Source organism: Lethenteron reissneri, chromosome 26, assembly GCF_015708825.2.
Source record: "Lethenteron reissneri isolate LAM-NWPU_2019-01 chromosome 26, ASM1570882v1, whole genome shotgun sequence".
NCBI lineage: Eukaryota > Metazoa > Chordata > Hyperoartia > Petromyzontiformes > Petromyzontidae > Lethenteron > Lethenteron reissneri.
In genome coordinates, this window is record NC_083804.1 from 2828663 (window position 1) to 2841149 (window position 12487).

General features: G+C 44.8%; 1 protein-coding gene across 1 annotated transcript in view; it reads right to left on the reverse strand.

Moving 5' to 3' along the window:
• Positions 1–11976, reverse strand: part of NUBP1 (NUBP iron-sulfur cluster assembly factor 1, cytosolic) — a 52135-nt gene extending 40159 nt beyond the window's left edge. Inside the window, exons 1-3 of the mRNA XM_061559766.1 lie at positions 11866–11976; positions 6750–6854; positions 887–1020 (exon numbers count right to left, since the gene is read on the reverse strand). Coding sequence (XP_061415750.1) covers positions 887–1020; positions 6750–6854; positions 11866–11896 — 270 coding nt within the window. The 5' untranslated portion in view covers positions 11897–11976. The remainder of the gene's footprint in view (positions 1–886; positions 1021–6749; positions 6855–11865) is intronic.
• Positions 11977–12487: the final 511 nt, after the last annotated feature.

Below are 12487 nucleotides of genomic sequence, written 5' to 3' on the forward strand. Positions count from 1 at the left end.
CCACAGTGCCATCTGGCATTCGGCCTTCAACTTGGCAGCAGGCTTCTGGGTGCCAACAACGAACAACAACCAACGCCCATCATTAGCAACTTGCCGTTCCTCAGCCCTGCACATATACCAGGGATGACACATTTCACCTTACTGGGAAAAAAGAGCTTCACAACTCATCCGGATTCCCCCAGTATAAATAAGGATTCTGAGTCTGATATTCCATTACAGTCAGCCAATACTGCCTGCACAATATGAAAATGCCACACCCCAGCCACCCGTGCCATATATTCCCTGCCCCTGTTCCAAGTCCAGGCTCAATGACCTTCTTAAACTCTTCAGCCTATAACCACGTCTTCTCCTGCCACTGCTGGTGGAAGCCCCACCACTCAAGGGAGCTCTCGAGTATTTACACTCCTTTTCTCGAGTATGTTCGCATATACACTCTACATATCACTGTCTACATGATGCGCATGTCACACTCTTTTTTGGCCAATGTCTTGAGATGTGGTTGTACTGTACTGTGTTCCATTTCATACGTCCCGCACCTCCGATTAGCTACGTACGGTGCGAAAGAAGTTCAACATACATACACATCGTTTACCTTTCACGGCAAAGGAATGGTTACCATTCATGCGCCTACATCTACAGACGTAGAGTCTCAAAGTATATTTTCTATTTACTTTGCTAGGGCCGAACTCGTTGACGAAAACAGTATTATAAACGACTCCCGCTACAAAACAAAATTCGTTTTAGCCAACGGAGGCTTTTTGAGAGGTGATTAAGATAAACATGCCACGGCAAGCGCCGCAAGGCTTGCCATAGCAAAAAGCTTCAGCGCCCGTTTTGTTTTTAAAAGCTCGTGAAAAGTCCATTAGCACAACGAGATGTTGCCCACCTGTTTGGTTTTGTCCTCCGCAATGCCACGAGCCAGCTGAGTGCTGAAGGTGCTCTTTCCCACGCCGCCTTTTCCCGACAGCACCAGCACCTTGTACTTCACAGAGGCCAACCTCTCCTTTATTTCTTTAATCGCTGCAACAACAACACACAATCAACCCATTAGTGGAGCTCAAAGGAGTACCGATCGCAGCGCGGCGAAAAACCCGTGGTCTGGGCAACACCCTGGGCCAGTGTGCAGCATACTAATGCAACGTTACCGCAAATCAATTTCGCTTTAAACAAAGATATATCTCATCGCTGCACAAATGTTACAGCATTAAACATTGAAAGGACGAAGCCGCCCGACAGAAGGTCAAGTCAGAGGTTGTGTGTACTTAGTGTGTAGAGCTATTCTGTCAATCCACTGCTGAATGAGGGCCTCCCCACTTCACGTGGGTTCATGGGGGTTATTTGCCCATACTTCACCATGCTGGTCAGTGGGGGTGGTGGTGAAGACAGCGAGCATAGACATTGCCATGTAGTACAGTACAACTATGCATTTGCAACATTGTCCTTTCCTGCTGTCCACAATAATCCAGGTGTAACGATGTTAAAACGCTGGACAGGACTGATCTCGAGTGGCAGTCAACAGCGGGAAGTGGAAATTGCGCATTCCTATGATGGAACTGAGCTTTTCCACACTGCTCTGTGGATTTATCAAACATCATCACTTGGGGAAATGGTCGCGCGGGTAACAAATGTTTGATGTAACTTAGACCTGTAATGATCCAGCCTCTCCCCACCATACGATTCAATACATCTACTCGGTTCAGTGTTATGATTCGATTCCAGGATCGAAAACAACTTTACATTGTGGAAAACGTAGCGCCTCTAGTGGCTGCAGGGATCATTATGATAATCATCATCAGCCATGAACTACAACCTTCTGGATGAAAGCCTCATGCCCGAGTCGTCGCGTTCCTCGCGGTCTCGGGAAGCGACGGTCCAATCTAGTTCCTGCACCCGAGCCGATTTCATTGCTCCATCTCCACAGCAGACCGAGAGATGAAGTCGATGTGTTCCCTCCTTGCACTGTCCTTCCATTCCCCAGCTACATCCGTTTGCCACGCATCTTTCCAGGTATGTGTCCTGCCCAAGCATTTAAAAAAAAATTCCTGACAGTGAGGTGTCGCTCACTTGTGATCGTTCTCTGATCAACGTGTTTCTCTTTTTGTCTCTTCTATTCGTGTTGAACTTCTTTTTCGCACCGCTCTTAGCCAACCGTGCTAATCGCCGGTGCTAATCTCGAGTGTCATCCCAAGCATGAATCTCTCCGTGCTTCCTCGTACACCACTTTTTGGGTTTTACTCCATTTGCTTAGTAAGTGTCCATGTTTGCAAGCGGTGTCATGGCAGGTCACATTGCACTCATTAAAATCGTTCTAATTCAAGCACTGTGGTACGTAGCTTTTCATTTTCAAATGATTGGATACATCAAAAGCGCTTCCTCATGTTCTTGCTCACCTATTTAATTAATTATTCTGATCCAGATTCGCCTTCCAACAATTTCCCTCGGTGTCATTCCCTCCAACGTATATTTAGTAACCTTGTTGTACGTGACTTTTGTTATTTTCTTATACAATAAACCTCGTTATTTCGGTATTTGATCATTCGTAATTGGGGATAATTCGGCATATACTGGATATTGGTAATTCACCATGAGTCGAATTGCCATGCCGAATGGTCCAATTTCGGCATGGCGCGTGGAGCGATGCCGCGCGTCACGACCAAAACAATGACTTGGTGTCGTGGCGGTACGTGTGGTGAGCATTTGTGCAGACCTGTTGCTTTGGACTTTACCTTGTTTATATGCACTCTGTGCAAGCCAACCCTCTCAGAAATGTCGTCTTCACCTACATCAAGAATAGAAAGGGACTGAAGTATACAACCCTTAGCCTGCGAGACGAATCCAAAGTTTAGGATATAATTGGTGCAGACGTATCAATGCGTATTTTCTTATCTGGTTACTGTTGGTAAGTGTTACTTTTTTTGGAGAATAATTATTGGAAAGCAAATTTTTATTTTTATATTAGGGCAGGAGGCATTGTACATAATTCGGAATATTGGCTAATTCGGCAAAGCCAGAGCTCCATATGTCTCGAATTAACAAGGGTTTACTGAATTTATCTTTGAGCTCAATTTTGCAGCCTTGATTTCTGAAGTTTTTCAATCACTTTCCATCATTCATTTCCAATGGTTGCCACAACAACTGTCATCGGCAAATCTGAGACGGTTCATATTTTTCTCCACTTATATTGATTTCTCCAATCCCAATTTTCACAAAATGTTTTCTAACATTGCTGTCAACACCTTTTTTGAGGGAGCACATCTCCTTGCCCGACACCTCTTCCGCTTTGTATCTTGTTACTTTCTTCATCGGCCGTCATAAATTGCTTTGCTCGTTTATATCAATGCCCTTATTTGCGTAAAAAAGCATTAAAATGGCAAAACAAAATCAAATCGACGATTGGTCATTGACAACTGGTAGGCAGCGTGAGGTAGGATTACAGCGCGCACGTGAAGAGAGAACCATGAAGCGACCAGAGATGGGGGGGTGCCAGGAGAAGACTTGGGAGGATACAATGGCACCAGACGAGCCGGCCGATAACCCCTCACCATTACCACCGTCTTCAATGGTTAAAGCATTTAATGTGGAAAAATCCCGTAAGACGGAGCATCATGTTTGCAAGGGTGTTTCATCACTGCTCATTTTAATAAGTGTGACAATTACACCACTTTGGGGGCCACTTTGGAGGCCTACCTCAGCTTTCTGAGCCTCTTCGCCAGCTTGTAGGGGCCCCTGTGAAAAACTGCAGGGTCTCCCGACCAGCCCGCTATACCCCTTAACCTGGGGGGCCCCAAGTTAGCACACTAAGTTCAGTACCCCTGCTAGACAAGTTGCTTCGCCTACTTCAGACCATCCAACCCTTAGACATGCTCGAGGAGGCCCAGTTGGCAGGGAGAGAGGAAGCAAGGACTTTGGTGAGTTCTGTTACAGATGCCCGTGTCAATCATCAACGCATGAGTCCTCCCCACACCCCTCAGTCAAAAATAGATTAACCAGTGCGCGTACGCAATTGAGCACGTGCGGTTCATTGAAGCACAGTTAATCAAGTCTACTAGATTGACAGTGAGGTGAAGGTCAAAGGAGACCAGAGGACGGAAGAGGAGGACAAATGACCTCTCGTCGTGAGAAGAGGACAGACGAGAGAAGGATTCCCTCCGACAGCAGGCGGAACGAGAGACAGAGGACGTGGAGGGTAATGAGGTCACAAAAATGGGTAAGAGAAAAGCCATACATTATTTCTTTATATTTACAGAGATTATGTAGCTGATATGCAATTCAATAGGAAGCCAGGAAATGCACTTAATGACAGGTTTAATATGGTCCCATTTGTGATTTGGAGTGATTACGTTGGCAGCAGCCTTCTAAATAACATTATCTCCTGGGCGAAGGTGCCACAGGGAGTTATGGCAAACCTGGTACATTGGCAGGGAGAGGGGTGGCACACAATACACAACAAAAACCCCCACGAAACATCCCCTTGGCTACGATGGATGGCATGCAGGGTAGTGAGACCCAAACGACCAATTCTGACCATTAAAAAAAAATGTAATAGTACATAAAAAATAAAGGTCTTCTGTATTTGTTAGGTTAAAAAGAGTGTGGCTCTGTCGAGATACAATGTAGATGACAGGTAGGACTCAACAAAGCCTTGACGATTGCTTGTGTTGCGATCGAAACATCGTAGTTTTTTGTAAATTATTTTGTTCTACGTGACTTTACCGAAAGACCCAAAGAATACGAATACAATGTTTGCACGAGCCGCTGCTCAAACCCTCATCCATGCTTTCATCACAGCTCGACTAACGACTGCAACGCTCTCGTATGTATGGATAACTTCTTTCCCACCGTACGTAGCCAACGGTGCTAATCGGAAGTGAAGTACTATTAGATTTGTTTAAACAGTCCAGATGGTCCAAAATGCCACTACCAGACTTCTCTTCCACGTCCGTGAAGGAGACCACACCGACACTCCTCCAATCCCTCCATTGGCTCCAAATTCCAGAGAGTACATTGTAATCCGAGGCAGCGAATTGAACCCATGTCCTTTGTGTATCGGGCAAGGTCTCCACCCCGCCCGCCTCTGTACGGTCACCCCATGGTGCTGTGATTAGGAATTTAAAGAGTTCAGTAAAGTTGTTTCAACCTAAGCAGGGATACATGAACAACTGAGCGTGCTGGCACTAGTCAGGGTAAATACTGATGGAGGATAAATATATTATGTTTAGGCAGGTTGGAGTTATTACAAAATATGAAGCAGTTTTATCTTTGGACAGATACCTTCGTGATGTAAACTTGTTTTCTTACAGTTCTAAACTTGAATTCTTATAACGCTTATCATGGCTTGAGTCTGTTAACCATAGGGAATTAGGTTTTGCTGTCACTCTGTTGGCATATTGAATTTCCTGTGCATGCTTCTATTACCAAACATGCCTCTCCGTCATGAAAGAAATAATCCGGTCTTTGTGTTTGCTTCACATTACATTCACAAATATAAAGAAACAGCATTATAAGGAAACACTGCACAACCATGAAGGACTCACACCTTTTGAGACCTCCTTTGCCAGTATTTAATTATGATAGGGTTTTGCCCTTTCTGGCAATACAACAGGTTAACTTTTGATTTAAAGCTTTCGTGACTGCACGGATTCATATTCCTGGTTCTTTCGGTAAAGTCACGTAGAAGGGAAATTATAAAATGATATAAATATAAAACAATAAAAATTCTCACGACGTTTCGACTGCAACACAAGCAATCATCATCAGGTGTGAAATCCACACAAGCAATCATCATCAACTGTGAAATCCACAGCAGGTGTGAAATCCACAGCAATAAAATGTTCTTGCTATGGATTTCACACCTGATGATGATTGTTTGTGTTGCAGTTGAAACGTCGTGAGAATTTGTATTGTTTTATATTTTAATAATTTTATTATTTCCCTTCTACGTGATTTTACCGAAAGAACCAAGAATATAATACAACAGGTGTTAAGATGTTAAAACACCAAACTGAAACCTTTGCAAGGAATCATGTCTGCATTAACCACATTTACTTGTGGTGAACATGCAAACAAAAAAAAAACATGCTCTGACAGTATATGGTGTGCATTGTCGTTGAAACTGATTGGTCCACACAAGAGACAGCTTTCTTTAGAGCCGAGTCTCAAACAGTGTTAGACCAGAGGACGCTCACCCCGAGCTCTCAATGTCCTGATAGTGCGTTGTCTTTGTGCTGTTCACCTTTTGGCGTCCTCTGGTCTAACACAGTTTGAGACTAGGCTCTAAAGGAAGCTGTCTCTGGTGTGGACCAATCAGTTTCAAAGACAATGCACATACTGTCAGAGCATGTTTTTTTGTTTGCATGTTCACCACAAGTATGTGTGGTTAATGCAGACACGATTCCTTGCAAAGGTTTCAGTTTGGTGTTTTAACATCTTAACACAACTATTTTATTGTCAGAAAGGAGAAAACGCCATTATCATGACTCACACCTTCATTAAAAACCCATCTTCTCATCTCCATCCATACAAACATCACACATTATATCTTTCACCATTACATTTTTGCCCAAGATACCCACCAAATGCATATTGTATATATTTAAACGTATTGGCGCTATTAAGTTAGTTAAAAAAAAGTGTTAAAATACACAGTATTATTCTTAAAATGATGAAATCCAATGGGGAAAAAGCTTCAGATTCAGTATACCTTCAAATACATATTATCCAAAAGACGTGTATAAATTAATTCCGGGTACCTGGATCTGGAGCCTTCGTCACGCCAGATGCACACACTGTCTGGTTGGGGCATCCTTGGCAGGCCGACACCTTCCCGGCCTGCTCGCTGCTTGTTCCAGGGCAGTCTGTGTATAATAAATACAAAGACACCCCATTTAGCAAGTGCTGTTAGAGAGCACCTATGAATGCCGGCATGGCACACGAGGGGGCGGGTGGCCAGCACCACGCAAGGTTGCCAGCACCACGCCAGGTTGCCTTTGTCTCCCTGGTGGCGATGTTTACACACCGCACCAGGTACTCGTTTAAGTCTGAACCAACCTAAGTGAGGCCCAAGACCAGTTCAGATAATTGTCACTGGTTTTGGTCGTGAGCGGGAATCGAACTGCATATAACACGTACACACACACACACCAATGTCCACTGTGTATATACCTCTACAAACTGTCCTGGCAAAATGCTTTTTTCTCTGTGGCTGCTCCAATCATTTGGAAATGCATCCCGCTACACAAACGCAGCAGCAGCATCATCATCATGAAATCCACCTCCACTTCTGAGCGACATTGGAAGGCTCATATTAGGGGCCGTCCATAAATTACGTCACACACCTAGGGGGGGGGGGGGGTCAGACATTTGTGACGATGTGTGAAGAGGGGGGAGGGGGGGTTTGAGAAATGTGACGTCACGTAAAAATGTGAAACTTTTAATAAATATAAACAATAGAATTGTTATAACACTAATTTTGATAAATTTTCATTATTAACTATTTGATTATTTAAATTTACTAAGGTCACCTTTTATTTATTCCATGAAAGAGCATTTTATTTCTCCATGGGAGAGTGGAGAAGCATACATTTTGTAATGTTTTTAATGATTGTTATTAAACATTTTTATTTTAATTATTCTACCAGGGCTTTTATTCTGTGGAATGAATGTGATTGATATAATTACTTTGTTCTACAACAAAGTTTTAAGTATTTTTTATAGTTATAATTCCTTTTAATATTTTATAATTATAAGAGAATTTCAATATAATATTCTGAACATCTGCAGTTTTAGTTAGACGTTGAATATTTTCAAGTGAATTTTATGCTAAATTTCAGCTTTCCAGCGCCACATTAAATACGCACTACAATGACAATAGTTTAAAGTGATTTGAAGCATGTTTTATTTTCAAAATGGAATTATGGTTTGGGGGGGGGGGGCGAGCTTTGTGACGTCATATTTGAGGGGGGTCTGGCTTTTTGTGACGCCGTGTGATGAGGGGGTCAAAAATCGGCCAAAATCGCGTTGTCATTTATGGAGGGCCCCTTTGTGTTGTCGGGCAGATGAAGCATGGCTTCTCGCCTCCAAATCGCAACGGGGAAATTAGCGTTTGCATGAAAATGTACCCGTGATGAATGGTTTCAATGTTGTTGAGGTTTATGCCCTTTAATGCGACTATAATTGGTGGCGTTTTGGGCAATGGCCCTTCTTCATGCCACATAGAGGCCAGACAGAGTGAATGGATAAGAGTTGGAGACTTGCACTTAAAGTTAAAAAAAAATTGAAATGTTTTGGCAGTTTCTATTTGCACAATTGTGGGCACTGTTGTCAAATGACAGATGTAATAACACCTTCTAATTAAGCCAACCACATATAAACGTCAACTGCACAGCCCTTTATCAATCTACTGCTGCATGACCGAATCCCCACACACTTTGGTCATGGGAGTTGTTTGGCTCATTCGACGATACTTCACTACGCTGGTCAGCACAGGCTGGTGATCGGAGGGACCTTGGGAAGATTAACATATCACTCGTCCTTCATGTTAGCAATGGCCAGGAATCAAACTTAGGTTGCGGAGTTTTTTTTGTTCCCCACCCCCGCACCTCTAATTAGCATGGTTAGGTACGTACGGTGCGAAAGTTCAACATACACTGTACTGGCCGCCGTGCCACCGTTCCATGCCCCAAATACATATACAAAGTTCTATTGTGGTTTGTAATAATATGTACACCCAGGATGTGCTAACCACAAGTCTGCACATTATGAGCCAAGGTCACGGGTCAAGATCACAAGCTGCCAGTCACCTCCACAGCAATGGCTGACACTGCTCCTGCACCCATTCATTGTCTCCAGCGTATTCGCTTTAATCTCATCACACACAGCACAGCAACGTAGCCGGTGTCTCCCGACAGCCCAATCTTGACGCTGTCTTCACGCAGTTACGTGTCACTATCCGTCAAGGCTATAACTATGTTTGGACGTACAAACAACAAATTACGTTTTCAAACCCTGGTTGGAAATCGACTCTGGCCCATCATCCTTCTGGGGTCAATTAAAGTGAGTGCCACTTTGCGAGCTGACTTAAAAGTGGGATCCGACTCTCACCCTGCTGTAAACTACCAAAAAATAAATTTCTACTCGTTCCTCTGAACTATAAAGAGCAGGGGGAAAAAATCCCCACTTGTACTTTTGGTGAACGCTGAATTCAGGTGCAAGTCTATGCACTAGGAGCAAAAAATTTACAAGCTACGCGCTGCACAATACAATGACTCGCAGTGCTATTTATCCACGTGTTTCCTTTCCCAAATATATCAAGAGATGTGCCCATTCACGTTATGATGTTCTAATTTCTCAAATATATTAAGAGATGTGCCCATTCGGTCACGTTATGATGTTCTAATTTGGAACGCTGAGACAGCGGTGCATCTTCTCCACGATGTAGACACTCAATGTCATGAAATGAGACATGTAAACTGTTGAGAGAGCTATATGTTCAGCAGCATCTGAATTCTAGACGGTAAGTGGTGCATCCACGTTTTCATGAATCTGGAGCTTATTCAGCCTCTTGGGGCCCTAATCATTTGCCAAGTGTGCTTAGCGAGATGGCGAGGTGTTAACTACCTCGCCTGGTGTACGCAAAGTGGTGGGGGTTCCATCTGGACCTTGACGCCTGCTGTATATTTGGAGTTTGCGTGTCTCTCTCCCCATTGTCGTGTCGATTTTCCTCCGGGTCCTCCGGTTTTTCCCTCCACATTGCGCGTTTAGAGTATGTGGCCGCTATAAATGTCCAAATGATAAGGGGCCGTCCATAAATGACGTCACGCGATTTTGGACGATTTTTGACCCCCCCCCCCTTCGTCACAAAAAGTCAGACCCCCCCCCCCTCAAATATGACGTCACAAAGCTCTGCCCCCCCCCCAAAAAACATGCTTCAAATCGCTTTAAACTATTGTCATTGTAGTGCGTATTTAACGTGGCACTGCACTCTGATGTAGGAGAAAACATTTATTAAAAAGTCCAATTAATTAAGTAGAACGTGTTGTCTATATGTATTTATTTAAAGTTGCGCATTTTGATGTGACGTCCAATTTCTCACCCCCCCCCCCTCGTCACACATGTCTGCCCCCCCCCCCCCCCACCTAGGTGCGTGACGTCATTTATGGACGGCCCTTAAGCTATCATTTGTTGCAAAGTCGCTTCTGAAAAAAAGCTGTTTCGCTCGGTGGCCCTTAGCTGGTAAAATAATAAGAAAAAAAGGTTTGTTTGAGCCATTCCTAGCGCTGGCCTCGTTAAATACCAGCCTCTGGAAGGCGTTAATTCTAGATTTGAAGTTTTCGTAACTGCAAGGATTCATACTCTTTGGTTTTTTTGGTAATTAAAATAAAATCACAGTGATTTAATTTATTTATTTTACCTACGTGACTTTACCGAAAAAACCAGAGTCTGTAAGGCGTGATCACACAAATCAACTGCTGCCTGCTGCTTGCTGCCTACAGCTTGACACGTGCTTGGGGTTCGTGACGTTGAGCCCCTTGGGTGGTTATCTTCATGAATGAATGACGCGGGATCAAAGCGATGTTGTCGACACGATGACAGTACTCGCTCCTGTTCACATCACGTTTGCCGATGTCAGAGGATCGCGATGTTGACTGTCACCACACCCGATCTCGTGTTGCGTTTACTTGGGTCGGTGTCTCGCGTCTGGCTTGGTGGTCTCTCTCGTGTCACGTTTGACGTCTAAAGTGCGGTTCGTTGATGTTCAGCGTTTTGAGATGTTCCATCGTGAATGGCACGATATAAAATAAATAAACACCGCTTCTGAGGACCTCTTATCCACACGTTATACTCTGATGCGACTATTAAAAACCCCATAAGCGACACCCATACCGAGGGCTTCGAGCCAGCAAACTCAAACCGAGTTCTGCTGGGTCGATTGAATGTAATGCAACGGCGAAATAATCGGCACTTAATAGCAACACGTGAAAAAAGTTGGGACTACATTTTAAACGAACCGTACCAAGTCTCGTGATTTCGTAACTCTCACGCATCTCCAGCGTCTCTACCTATTTCTAAATCCTTTATATTAAGTTCACTTGCTTGCTTGCTTAGGACCGTGCAAATCTTTCGGTCGTTTTTTAACCCACTTCCCGTGATCCAATCGAGCTGACATTTTGCACACAGACTCGTTGTGCGTGACAATTAAGGTTCGTGAAAATTTTTTTCCTAAATTTTACAGTTTTTAGGGAAAACAAATTAAATATTTAATTACCAATTGCTTAATACTGGCAAACAATCATCTGACGCATAGGTGGCAGCCATCTCAAGCCAGAGGACGAGATGACTCTAGCCGCCACGCATATAAAGGATTTCTAGTGAAAAACTTTGTTTTCACGGGTTATACTTATTGCCATCTCAGTCCAAATCAATGTTTGTGTCACACGACCATTGGTGTGAGCCCGTCACCCACGCGGTGACCCGTGGCCTGAACCCATGGAGGCCTCGAGTGATGGCCTCAAGTGGTTTCTGACAAAGCCATCATCACGAACCCTCTCTCTGTGTCTCTCTCAAGACAGAGAGGGAGCAAAGCGACACAGCCTGACCCAGGGCTCACAACCCCAGCCACGGGCATCTCAGGAGTTGCTAGAGGCGAGATTAAGAGACAACCCCAGCCAGTCCCCGTGGAAGGGACTCGAGCCCGGGTTGACGGCGGTGCCGACTCAGCGCGTTGAAGCCCTCTCTCCCCTCCCTCCTCCTCCTCTTGCCCTTCCCCGAGGCACCGGGTCTACTTAACGACGGCGCGACATCGCCTGGACGAGGGGGACGAGGGGGGCGAGGGGGGCGAGAGGGGCTCGAGAGCTGAGGCGAACTCACGCTCGGGAGCGTCTTGCGGGCGATCGGCCATCGGTGCCCGTGTCGGAGGGGCCTCACGCTCACTGTACCCGCGGCGCCGTCCCCACGTGGTGCGTGCAGGAGCGCACCGCCCTCGCTCGGCCCGCCTTGCCAACTCAGAGGGGGTTTCCCTCCATATCCATCCACCCACTCATCAACATGTTCACCCAGTTTCAGTTTTCAGTCTCATTTATTTGGTATAGCCCTGTGAGCTATTCGGCTATTGAATCGGGTGCAACCACAAAAAACTAAAATATGAACAAGAAAACATCTTAAAGTGACTATGCACAAACAGAAAAATCCAGGAAAAAACTGCACCACTTACCCACCTACCTACCCACCTACCTACCTACCGACCCACAAACCCACCCACCTACCCACCTACCTACCTACCCACCCACCTACCTACCCACCCACCTACCGACCCACCACCTACCTACCCACCCACCTACCCACCCACCATATTAATTTTAACAATTCTATGTTTACGTTTCAATTGTGTAGCCAGGCGACAACTCTAGAGACCAGCATACTGCATGTCAGAATATTTATACTGGAGTAGGAATCCGATGAGCTATAAAGCTCTTTTTCACAAATGTCCAGT